Below are 16,454 nucleotides of genomic sequence, written 5' to 3' on the forward strand. Positions count from 1 at the left end.
GGACTGAAATGGAAAAATCTGGAAAAGTGGAGTGACACAGTGGAAGGCGCCTCTCTTGTGAAAAACAATGTACTTAATGTCAGAGGAAGAGGAGAATAAAATGGCAGCAGGGTCATTTAGGTACGTTTTTGCAATTGTGCAATATGCCTGAGGAAATATGAAGAAAGAAATATGCATTATTAAGCAAACAGCAGTGTACCTGAGATCGAGTTTAAAGTCACAATGAAATGGCAGTCACAGCATCTGTATCTTCAATAATGTGATGCTTATTGTATTGCTCAAAGGTTGATTTAACTCAGCATATCCCAATCTGTGGTGGATTGTTTTGCGTCGGCCTCCACCCACGCATCCCTCATCCACTTTTTTAGATCAGGAGGAGGATGGGTGACAAATGAAGAAAGTGTACAGCCATGCTCTTTGATAAATGACTTCCCCCTATGATATAGCTCTGTTAGCTACTATGACAGCTTAACTGTTCAAGTGCGCTTTCATACATCTGTTTGCTATTTGCTCCAGATCAAAAATATTGTGAAGTTTTACAGAAAGGGGAAAAGGAGGGATTGTTATATGAAAACACTTTTATTATATCTTTGACATATCTATACGTACCAAGAGATGACATACTTCTTTTAGAAATTTCACTGTGACCATAAACCTGCTTTATATTTATTGAAGATCAGTTGAACTCAACTTTACAGTGGTACGTACAAAAATCACAAAAATCTCAATATCTTGTTTGGTACTCCACTGTGCTGCTTATGTGTGTCAATATGTCAATTGACCATGTGTTGTGTCATAGTTGTCACTAGAAAATGGTGAGACGGACAGTGTGAACTGTGAAATAAAAAGAAAGAAAAAGACATGCATTGCTACTTGTTCCGAGCAATGCTGCTTGTATATTGGTGGTGTGTCATGTTGCTGCCAGGGTTGTTCTTCTGTCTTTATTTTGGTTCATTTGGGTCAACCAGAATTTATATAACACAGTTATCCTAGAGTTGATACCCTCACACAATCCAATCCTCTAGATGACCAAACTGATGTCAACAGCTGACTTGATTTCGACACCTTATGTACCTTTTCTTGTTTTTGTGCTTTTAAGTAACATTTTGAATGCAGGACATTTAGTCATAATGGAGTACTGGCATTCCTGCTGTTACCTAACTAAAGGATCTGAATGCTTCTTCCACTTCTGCATCCAACCATACCTGGAAAGTTGAATGGAGACCACAATGCAGATTCCATCAGCAATGGAGATGTTTATTTACAGTACATATCAATCCCTGACCACATTAATTGATCTGATTGCCCCAAACAACTGCAGCTTTCCACTTGCAGTTGTTCAGTTTGCAGATGCTTGTTTCCACTGGAGATGCGAGACCCTGGGCTTCGACCCCCAACTGTGTAAAAGTGTAGTAAAAACTTCCAGACTGGCTTTTCCATGTTGATGCACAGTTTCCGCTGTGATCAGAAGTGGCTTTTTGGGAGGGCCAGGAGGTTTGTAAAGGGAGGTCAGCCACCACACACACACACACACACACACACACACACACACACACACACACACACACACACACACACAACCACACACACAACCACACACACAGAAACGCAGAGGCCAGGACTGGGTCCAGAAAGGAAGGAAATAGGAAGAGAACACAGGGGCACTTCCACACACATGAGGTTAAACATCCTAAAGACAAGGAGGTGTATTTGTGTGGTATCAGTGTGTTAATAACTGCCCATGTGGTTATGCACTGGCTTATGTTTTGACTACAGCATGTCAGAGTCAGAACGGTGCAGTAAAAGCAGCCCTGGAGCACCATAAAGCCAACTCTTACAGTACATATTGCTGCCCCCCGGCTACATAACTAAAAACAATGCAGCTTCCATTGTTTTTAATAATGAGATGATTTGGAGACTGTAGCTCGTGTTGTGTTTTTCATTTTCCCATGTTGCTGGATGGCAGCAGAAATGCAATTAAAGTCATTGTTTCATTAGGGCATGTTGCCTGTGAGCAGGAATTAAAAACACCACAACACAGCCACAGTACCTTGTCGAGGACATGCTTTTTGTAGTTGACTTTACTCGCACACACACACACACACACACACACACACACACACACACACACACACACTTATAATTAGAACTTAAAGCCCCAGCAATTAGAGCCCAATCAAATTTTCCTACATGCTTGTCAACAAACTTTCCCACATACATTTTTTCACCCATTTATCCCTTTATGCCCGCATGCCTCGACCGTCCTTCATTTTCCAGAGTAGTTAGTCTGCATATTCCCCCTCTTTTTGTCTTTCTCTCTCTGTCTCTATCACAGGCTCTTGGTCTCTAACCCTCGTTCTGTCTTTGTGCACTATTTTGCATTTGAAAAGACCACCCATGGGTTCAGGAGGGGGCAGAATCTCAGAGAGGAATTGGTTTAGAATATTAATTGTTTTTTCTTCTCCTGGGAAAACTGCCCACATTAACACCGCCTGCCACTTTCATTTAAGTCCCTGCTCTCCATCGACAAACTGCAGTGCAGTTAATGCAGGCAAAGCCAGGGAGATATTTGGTTCAATCAAGCTGGCATGGCTACTGTTCAACTAGCTTCTGTAATGCACTCATTTTGCCTACCTTTATAAAATTTAAACAAGTTCCTGGGATTCACTAGACATATTTTAAGATAAATGAGTATCTAGTAAGTTACCTCACTTAGTATTAGTTTTTTAACAATTGTGATTTTAACAAAGATAACCATAGACTGTACATACAGATGGACAGCATGACAGCGCCCCAAAAATGAGGCCAAAACACTTTTATCGCCCCCAGGTGGCTGGCTGCAGTATAGTTCATAAAGCCTGCCCTCTCTGTGTTACTGGATTGGACATGAGCCAAACTAAAAACTCCAAGTAAATGTCAAATACGTTTTTCTCAAAGATGGTTTCTGTCATTTAAGGTAGTTTTTATCACACTGCTGTCTGTTCAAGTGTTTGTTGTCTGCTAAGTTTGGTTTTAAATAGTCATGTATTGCTATAAAATGGGGATTTAACAACATAACAGCTGTGTGAGCCAACCAGTGGGCTTGCATTCAGTGGTGCTTCTTGCGATTGATCAGACAGGTGTATGGGCAGGAAACTTGATACCGCGGGAATCACTGCTACGCAGACTCTGGCTCCGAATTAGGTCACCTGAGCAAGATGGCAGCAGCTGTACACAGGATAGCTTCACTTTGGTACAGTGAGGATAAGTGGAGATGCATCATCCATCTTCATATACAGTCCATGAAGATAAGCAACAATTAGCTTGTTAGCAGTTCCTGTTATTTTCCATGTAGAGCAAGTCTTTCTTCTGTTTTTTCTCTCCTGGGAAAACTGCCCACATTAACTTCGACTGCTACTTTGTCCCTGATCTGCATCAATAAACTATAGTTTAGTCAACATAAGCAAGGCTGATGTTCGAGTCAAATCAAGCTAGCAAGCATAGAAAAGTAACAGTTAGCTTGTTAGCAGTTCCCTTGACTTTCTCAGCAGAGCAGTGTGCGTATTATGTGTCTTTTCAAATTGATGATATTTTGGGAATGAACGCATTTAACTGATCTTCCCTGTCATATAGTCTTAGCTACTGCTTCACCCACGCTGTTGCATCTATAGTGACCTCATAGATTGACGAGATAAACATTTCTAGCCCCACTCATGCCAAGTCCAGAGTTTCACCAGCGTCTGTCATGCTCTGTCTCTCAAACCTCACACTACTCCAACAATGGTGTGGTCCTTAATTGTCACCCATATCAAGCCTATAGCCATGCTACCCGTCTGGAGGGGTATCGGATGATAATCAGCATGGCAGCCTATGGTTAGTGCTGTCGCTCTGAGCCTCTGACGTCACGCCGACATGCCTGTATGATTAGTTCTGGTTCAAATCCGGCTGACCTGCATTGTCACCCGTGATCAGTGTCCTGCAAATGGCTGTAACGGGACAAACATTGTTCATTAAGAGTTTGCAGTGTTGTAAATTAGAACTATGTGATGTGACGCAGGGGGAGGCAGATACAGGCTGGGGCTGCCATCCTGTCTGGAGCCTTGAATTCAGGAATTCTTTAGTATTATTATATAGTGCCATAGATAATAAACACAGAGATATCTAACACTGTATCCTTTATTTAAAAAAAAAAATCAGTGATAGATTTTGAATAACCTTGTGCTATGTATTGTCCATTTATTTCTCTGTGTTTACCTAATCACGCTCACAAACTTTCTTGCTTACCTGATCAAGCATCGAGCCCTGTCTTCTCAAAATTACACATATTGTACCAAATGTTTTTGTGTGATATGTTTTTGGAGAAGAAATCATTTTTGAGTGGATTTCAGCAATGTATTTTCAAGCCCAAAAAGTGGTGGGCATACAAAACAAAGGGCTTTGACACCTCTTTGCTTGGCAAGTTTCAAGGCTACAAAAACCTCTGTGGTCAAGGAAGGATCATGGATTTGGTTTAATATTCAAAAATAATTTCTCACTGCTGACTTTTCGATATTTAACCAAGGCAACAGCCTCTCCCTAGGTGCTTTTAGACATATCAGCATAGTAGAAACTGCCACTAGCCAATATGGTCGGGAAAAACACATGAAATGTGTTGATAGTGAATGTGTCTTAGATTCATCCTGTATGAATGCTTTTCTTGCCGTTGCAGAATAGTAGTATATAAATGTAATTTTAAGGAGACAGGGTTAGGGAAGGGAATGCGTTTGCATCCATTTGTCATAGTTTTGAGATTTCTGCTCCCACCTCAGTACAATGGAGTTAGAAAATTGTGTTTGAGGTGCTCACAGTATTAAATCTTGACAGTCCACAGACATTACCGTGTGTTTTTGTTAGATCTACTTTCTGAAGAAATGGCCTCACAAATACTACATACATACTACATCATGTATTTGTGATCTGGATGGACTGACCATTTAAAGGTCTATCATGCCCATAGCCCATGACCAGGGTTGGGCACCATTCACATCAGAACCAGTACAGGTACCAGTACCTTGAATTCTGTTCTTTCTTTTCGGTACATCACTCGTGGTGTAATAACAAAACCATAATTTTTGAAAATTTACGGTCAGCAATTCTGCCCCTTTGCTCTTTTCTAATCACAAGCGCAGAGCATGTCTGTCTGTCTGCTTGCTTCTGTGTGCATGTGTCTGCTCTCTCTCGCTCTCTGCTTAGACAGACACAACTGACAAATATGTGGAATAAGTACATAATTTAAAAAACAGAATCACAAACAGCAGTGATAGGCTACTTCTAAAATAAAAGATGACAGTCTTAGGAAGGCAACTGGGTTCAACTGGAAGCTTCCTGGCTTCTGGGTATCTCTCCTGAACACAGCGTTCTCCCCCCAGGTGTGCTCTTAGGTACTGAAATTAGACACCGATTGAATTAACATAAATTGTTACTCTGCAGTACCAATATACTGAGTATAGTACTCAACCCTACCACCCACAAAGGTGTTTTCCCTTTTTTGTACACTCAGATGTTGTCTCTTTACAGTGCGACATGTACAGAGCTTCATTTAAATCTGTCTTTAAATGCATACAGTACAGTAACCTTATGAAACACCAGCATAGTTCCACCCAGCTTTGACTAAGGCTTGGGACTAACTAGCCAGAAGAGGTACAAACACCTGTGTTGATGTTAAGCTCCTTTAATATCTTCTTTGAATGATCAAGGCTCACTTATCCACCAAGCAGAACCTGAATCAGTAAACTTTTTGTCTATTACATGCTACTCTTTTGGTTTCGTGTCGAACTCTCAGTGATTGCAGTTTATTTGGCCAAGATGGTACTCGTGCCTCTGAAGTGACGTGACTCGTCTGCTTGGCTGTCCGCTGTGGAACGCATCCATATGAAACATGTCATCTGTCCTGTGCTTGTTACTACCATTCCCCCTGTCATGCGAGTGCTGCAGAGACTGATGGCTTTTTCAGATGGGACCATGTGCTACTTGCTCCTGACCGCAGTCAACCAACCTCCTCTCTACCTTTTGATATCCCGCCATCTGTCTTTCCCCCTCTAGTTTACTCTGCTATCCCACTTCTCTTGTCTCACTTATTCCGCTTTCTCTTTAGTTTCTTCAATATCTAAGGATTTGGTACTCTTAAATGCTGCACAGGAGGAGACTTTAATGTAAAAGTTGATCCAAATTTGAGGCACCAACATTCACTTGATATGCCCACATTAAATATCTTGCGTCCTGTTCAGAATGTAAGATACATCTTAGCTGCATCTGATAGAGTTGCCTTTGAGTATTTCCATATTATGCCACTTTATACTAAATATTGTACTTTACTCCATTGCATTTGACAGCTTTTTTATGAGAAAGATTTACATTATTAATGCAGAAATATAAATCAACTAAGCTACCCATCACTATATAAAGTAGTTAAACTTAGCTCCACATTTACCAGCTGCAATACTACTTCATACTTCTTCATGATGAGTACTTTTACTTTTGAGTATATTTTGATATTGCTACTTTTGTACTTTTACTTGAGTATGATAATGAATGCAGGACTTTTACTTGTAACAGAGCATTTTTCAGCCCAGTTGCCATAGGAAATTTTACATTTCTACAAACCATGGATACTTTTTATTTGTATGTTTCATACATATTGTATCAACATTTCTAAAGTGGTGTAGTATATAAACTGACTTTGTCATTGTATTCCAACCTGGTCTCACTCTGAAGTCGTAGAAATCCGGTGCTTGGGCAGTGACTTGCGGTGTCAGACACAGAAGAAAAAAGCTGTCCTTTAACACCAGCATGATACACCGTTGTAGTTTAACAGTGGTCAGCGGCGTCAGGGGGAAATGCGGTGGTAAAAGACCGAAAATTAAAGCGGTGAAAGTCAGAGTGGAGCTTGTGGGAGGGGTGGTGGATAGGTCCAACAAACACTGGCTTTCACCTGGGAGAGCAGTGTTCTCATCTCATAAGATTATAAAGCCAAACTCTGTTCTTTTTCCCGAAACCCAACCACATGCTTTTGTTGCTGAAGGAAAAAAAGGTGGTGCTGTACCAATGTAGTGCGTTTATTTTGAAAGAGACTGTATGTAAATGGTACATTTCCTGTGAATACGGAAGTGTATTTTGAAAGAAGACAATGCATATAACAAGCAGAACTCGACATGGCACCCCAGAATGTGAAAAACCTACGCACCCAAGGTACTTTTCATGTCATATCTGGACATGGAAAGTTCATGACTAAACATTGATATGTGACTAGGTTCGGTCGTAGTGGGATGATGGATGGCATGACAGCTAGGTCAAGACACCCACCTGCCAATGTACCTGCCACATGATAACATTATGTATCCTATATGTGGTTTACAGAAATGTGTAATGCCACCAAAGCTATTTAAAGTATTCACTTAACTGTATGTTTTTATGGCTGGATCATTCTATCATATGGACAGCTTATCTCATATAATGGTTGATTTTAGATGACATATTTGTGTCTAACTCTTGTTTCAAATGTAGTTATCTGGGTTTGAATAATGTTCAGCTGTACAGCGTGTGTTTGTAATTACTGTCACACCAGCACAGCTGGTGCAATCTCCTCATTTTTCACTCTTCACAACTCTCTCTGTTGTACCCAAAGATCCCCAACTACATGCAATCGTGTCATATGACCTCTGTCACCCTTCTAACTAGCACATGTTGTTCCCAGAGACAGACTGATACTTCTTCCGTGTTCTTGCAGTCAGCGTACTGTATCTTGTTTCTGCTACATTTTTGTTTTGCGTGTCAAGAGCCCGTAGACGGATCCGTAATGCGTCAATCTGTTGGCATATGGAAACTCAGAATGTAAAATCATATCAGCAACAGTAACCGCTCAAGCTCTCAACTGACTAATTACCAAACCTCTGCTTTTATTATCCGATGGCTGCGATAACCCAAAACCTTTTTACTCCAAATAAGTCCTCCTGGGGATGCAGCTGTAAGGCCATCAGCAGTCATGCAGTACGAAGTGAGTCTTGGCTACATCTCCGTCTCGCTCGTTGGACTTCTCAAGCCTCCATAAATAGAGTGTTCAAAAGCTGCTTCCAATGAGTATGAAAACACTGTGTCGCCTCACACTTAATCCACATCATAGGAAAATGGTGTTTGGTCCCCCGGCAGCGTGACATCACTCAGTGTTTCCCCTCCTTGACCTTTGTCAGATGGCAGCGCTGAGGACCTGAGGAGAGGGTTCTGCTGTTTGTGCCCGCTCAGATATTCAGTATCTAATATTTCATAAAACTGAGAAGAGGCAACTGAATGGAGAACACTGAGAGTTGTGTATGTTCTCATTGCTTTTCACTTGTTAATTAATTGTGATAGCTGTAGTTGGGTAACGGATGCTCTGCTTGAAGGGACACCAAGAACAAAACCACTGTTCCGTAACGTGTAAATCATACAATGCTCAGACATTTCCACTCATTCAGCTCTCCAAATGTTAAGCAGCACTGTTGTCACCGCCATGTCAGTTCCAAGGTCTGCAGAACTTTAGAGAAAGCCCAACATTTGTAGAACTTAAGATCAAACCTGGGAATATTATACCTACTCTATTTTTAAGTAGACAAATGAAGTCAGTTCTATTTACGCAGCCCAAAATCACAAATTAACCTCAGCAGGCTTTACAATCTGAATATGACACCATCTATACTTAAGACTCTGGAGCACCTACGGAAAACAGAACATTTAAGAGGTATCACGAAGAAGCACAACCTCCAGTGGCCGTATTTATTATAACTGGAGTAAAGGAGGACGTTTGGTGACATAGTACAAAGGGTAAGAAAGTCCAAATCATAGATTGTTCATAAAGATGGATGATGCTTTTCCACTTATCCCCACTGTATGAGAGGGAAGCTATAATATCCCAGATGCAGCTGCCGCCATCCTGCTCTGGTGACGTAATTTGGAGCCAGAGTCTGCGCAGTAGCGATCTCCGTAGTATCAAGTTTCCCGCCCCATACATTTTTGCGACCAATCATGAGCAGCGCCACTGAATGCAAGCCCACTAATTGGCTCACACAGCTGTCAGTCATGTTGGAAAATCCCCGTTTTATAGCATTAGATATCTAAGTTAAACCAAACTTAAAAGATCGATGCACCCTGAGCTAGAGGTTTCACTGTATCACTGAGCTCCTTACGACTCTTATGTAAGTATTCCTAAATTGATTATTAGCAAATTATAGGGCTGAAACTAAAGATTATTTTAACCTGTCAAACACTTTTTCGATTAGTCATTTACTATATTAAACTGTAAAAAATACTTAGCGCAATGTCCCACACCCCAAGGCGATGCCCTCAAATATCTTGTTCTGTCCCAACAGTCCGAGACCCAAAGATATTCAGTTTACAGTTGTATAAAAGACAAAAACCATCACAACTGAGGTGCTAGAATCAGCAACGTGTGGGGTTTTTGCTTGATCATTGACTTGAATTATTTAAGATAATCTTGTATTAGTCCCACAACAGGGGAATTTGCAATCGATTGATTAATCAACTAATCATTTAATCTCTAGCAAATATTTAAAACTATCAAACCATATCTTACCTACTCAGTTTTTTTAATGGCAGTGGTAAGATCTTAGCAGATGGATAAAGTCCTCAAAGCAATGCACTCTCATGTCAGAGGGAGGCTCCTGTTAAAAACAGTAAAATCTACAAAGCTAATATTTATTGATTGTCTATTGCACAGGGGTTGCATTAGATAATGTTTGTGTAATTGCATCCATATCCACCCATAAACATAACTTTCAGAAACGAATAAAAACCTGCGTTTTCAGCCTGACCTCTGTGCAGTCAGAGTAACTACTGTGGCTTTTAACAGCCCATCTGAAGCTAGAACATGACAGTAACCTGAGTTGAAGTTATGAGCTTTTCCACAGGACATCATTCATGTGCATGCAGCGCAAAGCTGGAGCTAAACATTTGAGTTACTCTTTGCATGAATCTCTTCCTCCCCCACCAGGCTTTTATATACCCCACTTTCTTTCCCCCCCCCAAGTATCTTCCCTTGAAATAAAGTCAGATTATGTTCAGTAGTTTTACAGCACTTGCTATATCGACGGCCCCCCTCCGGGTCCCCCAGGGCCCCACAACCCCCTGCTGCTACCAGCTGACGGGGAGAGAGGGAAGAAGAAAATAAAAGCAGGGGGAAAAAACAAGGCTTCTGGGAAAACAAACATTAGTCCTGTTTCTTGGCACTTAACCCTTTCACTGACTCTGGCATGTGGAAGGAACAAGATGTATGATCTGTTGGGAGTGTCTTGTGTTACTCAGCAGTGAGTTTTATCCTAAAAGATAAATGACAAACTTTCTTTTTTTAATAGCATTTTCATTTTTATTGCAAATACATATACAAAAGATTCTTTAAAGACAGTACAAATACATGGCAAGATCACAGAAGAAAAAAAGAGTATTGGGAACATCAGTTCTTTTGATATTGAAAGAAAAGGAAATGGAGCTTGTAGAGCAGAAAGGATGGACGGTCCCTCTCTGGCGATCGCACAAACAAAAAAAGCCCAACAGAAAAACTGCAAAAACCTTGTAACTGAGATAACATTTCCAGTTCTTTCAGCCATAGTTTAAAGTTCAACTCAAAGAAAATTCACAAATAACAAATAATCCGTACACAATTCGTTAGATAATCCCTCCCCGACCCTCAGAAAAAGGCAAATACATACTTAAAATAGACATTTAGGTAAGATAAATAAACAAAAAAAGACGATAACAGCTTTAACATTTTGTCTAAGTACCCCCTGGGCTGAAAAAAAAAAAATTAAAAAGGGGAAATTATATGCCGCCTACATTGCAAAGAGGACAATTCATTAGTTATAAGAATAGTATGCAAAATAATTACTTTGAAATAAAATTAAAGCTAATAAATAAATAAAGTTTTAAACTGGGTTTGACCAGAGGGGAGGGTGAAGGGAGTGTTTTGGACACCAGCATGGCGGAAGACTGCAGGGGGGGGACACCCGAGGGGTCAAAGGTGACTTCCTGTAGCTGTCAAACACACACTGTTGGACGGTAAGTGTAATCTCAGCTGTGGCCATCACACACACACACACACACACACACACACATATACAAAAAGTTCGAGAAAATGTAAAAATCCAAGGCACGGATGGTGGAATGGGCTGCAGACAGCACAGCATTGTGAAACCCAGTCTCTCTCTCTCTTTCTCTCTCTCTCTCTCTCTCTCTCTCTCTCTCTCTGTATTGCCTAATAGCTTTTCCAAAGATCATGACACATTACTTGAGGAAACAAATCAACAGCGTAACCGCTTAAATACAAACCATACTTGCTGGATGGCACAGGAAAGAGTAAGCAACAAACACAACAAAAAAAAAAAAGCGGAAATCATTGTATGAAAACAGAGAACCAGATACGGCACAACCAGGAGTGGTTAGTTGCTGAACTGTTTAAAATATAAAGCTTTTTGTTTTATCTACAGGTACAAATAATTACCCTCCCCCCACCCCAAACCCCATGGGTTACAAACTGCCAGCGTATGAAGGAATAAACCAAAGAGAAACATACACAGTACCTACTGAAATATCAACAATCAATAAGTCCTCACAGAGGAATATCCTAAGTCTCTTCATCTCTCTAAAAATATATATATAGTTTCTATCAAGATACAATAGCAAGGCACGCCGTGAGCCAATCACAAGTCCAGCTCTCCTCTTCTTCGTATTCAAGTGTCTGATTCAGGGAGCAGATCTGGAGGAGGAACTCTCCCTGCAGTAAAGTGTTCTGGAGTGTACGTCAGATCTGTGTGGCTGTACATGTCATTGTTTGTTGTCTCTCAGTCTGCCGGGCGGCTCAGGGTCTGGTGAGCTGGGTGTAAACCGGAGCCTGCTCCCAGTGCTGTGGGCTGCTCTGAGGGATGGAGGGCACCCCCGTGTTGTCGGCTATGGGCGTGTACATGGGCCTCTGGCTGGGACTGCTCATGTAGCTGAAAGTCGAGTACAGCCCTGAGCCCTGCCCCGCCCCCGCATGGCTGTAGTAGGAGGCAGCGGCGGTGCTGCCCCCCTGGTGGTCGGGGTAGTCATACTGCTGCGCCCTGGAGATGGCCGGGTAGGAGGAGGGGGGGCTGTAGTGCTGCAGGTTGAAGGGGCTGTAGGTGACGTGCTGCGGGGAGCCCTGCTGCTCGGTGTAGTGGCTCGGGCTCAGCTGCTCCGTCTTGATCTGGGTCCTGTGCTGGGCCTGAGCTGCCTCAGAGCCTCCACTGCTCCCCAGGGGGGTCAGAGTGTGCTGTTGCTGCTGTCCCTGCTGGTTTTGGCTTTTGGCCAACCAGGCTGCAGCAGCTCCTGTCTGCGGGCTGACCGGGGCGCCACTGCTGATGCTGTAGCTGCCAGTGTAGGTGACTGGCGTGGTGTTGCCAGGGCCGCTAGCAGAGCCCGGATGCCCATTGGGTGGGAGGTACTGGTCGAACTCGTTGACGTCAAAGGTCTCAATGTGGGAGATGACATCACTGCTCAGCTCACCGATGTCCACATCGCGGAAGTCAATGTTGAGCTGGCGCCCGCCAGGGCCATCGGGCAGAGAGCGGAGGCCACCTTCACGCTTTAGGTCCATCTTGCCTGAGCTGACATCAGTCTTTGGGGTGGTGGGAGGGGTAGGGGGGCCCTGGGAGCCTGGAAGTTGAGAAAAGTAAGAGATTAGATTTTTTGCTTTCTATATTAAAGTTTAGACATTTTTTCAGCAAACCAACAGAGGTGGGGACTGAATTATTTAACTTTTTGAAAGTTTTGAATGATCTTCAGAGAAAAGCTGAGAACATGGAGCATTTAAAGGAGAACTGAGGTAAAAAAAAATTTACAGCTGAGGGGACTGAAAAAACCCTCTTCTTTCTGCTCACCTGAGTGCTCACCAGGAGAGTGCACTTCTCCCATGCTGGAGGCTGGGGAGTCCGCCTGCTGGAGAGCTTTGAAGATGGCATTGGGGGAAATGTGCGTCGGCTCGCTGCCGTCCTCCGACTCGCTCTGTCCGTTCTTCACAGACTTCCTCCGCCTGGGCTGGTATTTGTAGTCGGGGTGATCCTTCTTGTGCTGAACCCGGAGCCGCTCAGCCTCTTCCACAAACGGCCGCTTCTCTCCTTCATTGAGAAGTCTGTGCGTAAAAAGCTCCATTTAATAATCAAAAATATTTACAGTGCACTACCTTACTGCTCTACTCCAAGACAATAAATATGTAAATGATTAAAATCATAAGTGGATTCGGTTTGCAAAGAGATAAAATATAATGTGCAAAAATAAAAATGTAAAGTAAAAAGCCGACATTGCATCGTAAATCGGTGCGTAAAAACTGAAAAGCAGAACATTCACTTACCTCCAGAGTTTCCCCAGAGTTTTGCTGAGCTCCGCGTTATGCAGGTGTGGATACTGATCAGCCAGCTTCCTCCGCGCAGCCTGAGCCCACACCATGAAGGCATTCATCGGTCTCTTAACGTGAGGCTTGTTCTTAGAAGATCCGTTAACGCGCACTGGCATAGGCACGAGGGTCCAGTCGTAGCCCTTGAGCACCTGGGACACAGCCTCGCGGATGCAAGCGGGAAACTTATCGTCCTCGTCCTTCTTGAACTCTCCGTCCACACCTAGCAGCCCGTTCTCAGACGGCCGGGTGTTTTCGGTGTCGGAGCCCGAGCCGGACGGGCATGGGGAGCCCGCAGAGTCCTCGGACATGCTCGGGCTCGGGGCATCAGAGAGACACTTGTCTTGTTCCTCCGTCATCTTCAGGTAAGGGTCGAGGAGATTCATACGAAAAACTGTTTGGTGCCAAATTACGCGTGAAACCGGGAAGCTATTTCTGCTTTCTCGCGAGAGGAAAAGTCTCTAAATGGACTTTACCTTGCCAGGATGAGTTTGATCAAAGTCTTTCAACTGAGAGAAGTGCACAGAAAAAAACTACCGCTGATTCTCTTTTGCTCCGGTGCGTAAAACCGACTTGGAGTGTCTTTACGCACGACTCTCTGCCAGCCTCCGAGGATGAGTGCGTTTTCTGCAAGCGGCTCCGCACTTGAAAAGGCAAAAGCAAGCCAGCTGGGTGAGAGTTTGCTTTCAACTCTGCAGGATGAAACGGTAAAGTGCTCCTCTCTAGTCTCCAAGTACAATCCCCAGAACGCGTGAGTGCTTTGAACTGCAAACGTTTCGCATGCGGGTTTTATAAGAGCGTTACCATGCTGCACAGGAAAGCCCGAACCTGATTGGGCGGCCGTGTGACGCCAAAGTGAAGGAATTTGATCCCACTTTCCCTTCGCCTAACCAGCACAGAAAACACACACACACACACACACACACACACACACACACACACACACACACACACACTTTCGCTCAAACACACACACACACTGCCCAAAGAAACATTTAATCAGGCATATGGAATATATTTATTTCTATGCAAAAACTGACTAAAAGTGATTTTTATTCTGAAGGAAAACAGAGGGATAAACTGCAAAAGAGCGTGGCAACTAAAAGTTCAGTCCACAAGCAAGATTATTAGTAAAACTTTGTAATTCGTGACTTTTGGCATCTTACACAGCCATACACACTTTCTGCTCTTACTTTTAAAAACATTTTCTTGAGTTTCTAAGTGACTTTCTCCACACTGATTCCACACCTACAGTTACACCATTTGGTCAATAGGGGGAGACAGCAGTCTAGGAACCCAGCAAACTTCCTCCCTCTCCTTGCTGAGAGCAGCAGCAGCAGCAGCAGCAGCAAGAGGAGGAGGAGGAGGAGGAGAAGGAGGAGGGAGCTCCTGCAGACTGTCAAACATCAGCTCCTGATTTGTATCGCTCATCTCATTTCCAACAGCGGAGGAATGATCTGCTGAATTCTGTTCAAATTGCTGACTGGTCAGCTTCCACACTGGCCTTACCTTTTCTACCAAATGTTCCTCATAAAATTAAGAACATTTTAAGAGTTGTGTTACACAGTATTCTAACTTTATATCCTTTTTGGAATCTCAGAAATATTTGAAACTGAACTTCTAATATATTCCAGTACATTTACCTGATATCCTCTGAAAGGAAACAATTTTATTTTTCTACCTTTCTACTCTCTTTGAGAAAGAACATATCAGGAATACTGGCCTGACTTCGAGTGTCAGTAGAGGAAGTATTGGATCACTTTCCTTAAGTAAAAGTACGACAATGTAAAACTCCTGTGTTCTAACTCTCAGGTAAATCTATAGTTGTATTATTGGGAAACATCTAAAATAAAAGTGCTCACAATGCATCAGAATGACCTATTTCACAGTTATATTACCACATATTCCAAATTTTACTAATGCATAAAGTGAAAGAAATATTTTAATGTCAAGGCAGAGCTCAGTTCAAATGCTTTACATACTGTTGAGTAGTTTATTCAGTAACAATAAATCATATGTCATGTTTTGAATAGAAGCACTCTGCAAAGTAACCAGGAGGCTTGAATTTAAGTGTATTTGACTAACTCAAAATTGTCATTAAAGGAATAGTAAATATTTTTGTATAGGGCTGTATAAGATACTTATCCATAGTGTATAACCCAGGGTAGATGGCAGTTAGCATGCCCCCAGTTTGGAGAAGCAGGCAGGAGTACTATGTTGGAAGAACAATGTACTACTGTGGATGGGGACAGCAACAACACATAGCCACTTTAAAACAGATATCTATTAATTTAAGTGTGCGCTATATTGAGAATATTTTCAATATGTCATGGTATCTTGCCATCAGACGTGGATTTGTGACGGAGACCACTATTGCTCCAGACTCTGTGAGAAACACAGTAATTTAACGTTGCTGAAAACAGTAGCTGCTGGTCTACCTCTGCCTCAATAGGTTAGTTTGTTTGTGTTATATTGTGACTTTGGTGTTTTAAAGGGTCAGTTCTTATTCACCAAAGTTTTAATTCACCAAAGCCTCCGTCTCCAGACTGGATGCATGCCAACTGCTGTCTACTGTAAGTTATGCACTGACTATGGACATGGATGGATTAGTGAATGGGTCTACCAGGCACAGGCCCAGGGGCACAAAGGGTCAGGGGGGCCTTCTGGCCTTCACTTTCAAAATGTCACTGAAATTAACATTTACTCAACAGAGCTGGCTCAAAATGACCACAAAGACACTCAAAAAGACCTCAAAGAGATATAAAGAAACTGCAATGAGACACAAAATAACTCGTATAGAAATTGTCAAAACAACCTTGAGGTGACAGAAAACAATCACAAGGAGGCACAAAACAATTGAGAGACACAAAATGACTACAAAGACGCAAAAATTACAAAACCCCCACAAAATTACCTCAAAGGAACACAAAATAACCAAAAGGTCGCACAACTACAAAAAAACAAAATTACAACAAGATTACTTAAAAGAGACAAAAAACAACCACACGGTGACAAAAAAAGACTTCAAAGAGGCATAACAGTA

At 42.4% G+C, this 16,454-nt stretch overlaps 1 protein-coding gene across 1 annotated transcript; it reads right to left on the reverse strand.

The window, feature by feature from the left end:
* Positions 1-10,366: 10,366 nt before the first annotated feature.
* On the reverse strand, positions 10,367-14,166 carry LOC125880764 (transcription factor Sox-9-A-like). The gene is made up of 3 exons (XM_049563483.1): positions 13,370-14,166; positions 12,900-13,150; positions 10,367-12,675 (listed from the first exon to the last, which is right to left on the reverse strand). The coding sequence occupies exons 1-3, from the start codon at positions 13,795-13,797 to the stop codon at positions 11,861-11,863; spliced, it is 1,494 nt and encodes a 497-aa protein (XP_049419440.1). The 5' UTR covers positions 13,798-14,166; the 3' UTR covers positions 10,367-11,860.
* Between the last annotated feature and the right edge of the window lie 2,288 nt (positions 14,167-16,454).

The sequence above is a fragment of the Epinephelus fuscoguttatus genome, linkage group LG20, assembly GCF_011397635.1.
Source record: "Epinephelus fuscoguttatus linkage group LG20, E.fuscoguttatus.final_Chr_v1".
NCBI lineage: Eukaryota > Metazoa > Chordata > Actinopteri > Perciformes > Serranidae > Epinephelus > Epinephelus fuscoguttatus.

Bases quoted from the DNA above. Each gene is read 5' to 3' on its own strand.
- LOC125880764 (XM_049563483.1), bottom strand. From the start codon at position 13,797: ATGAATCTCCTCGACCCTTACCTGAAGATGACGGAGGAACAAGACAAG. The intron at 13,151-13,369 runs GTAAGTGAATGT...TTTTACGCACAG, and splicing joins ACTCTGGGGAAACTCTGGAG to ACTTCTCAATGAAGGAGAGA. The intron at 12,676-12,899 runs GTGAGCAGAAAG...CTCAACTTCCAG, and splicing joins CTCTCCTGGTGAGCACTCAG to GCTCCCAGGGCCCCCCTACC.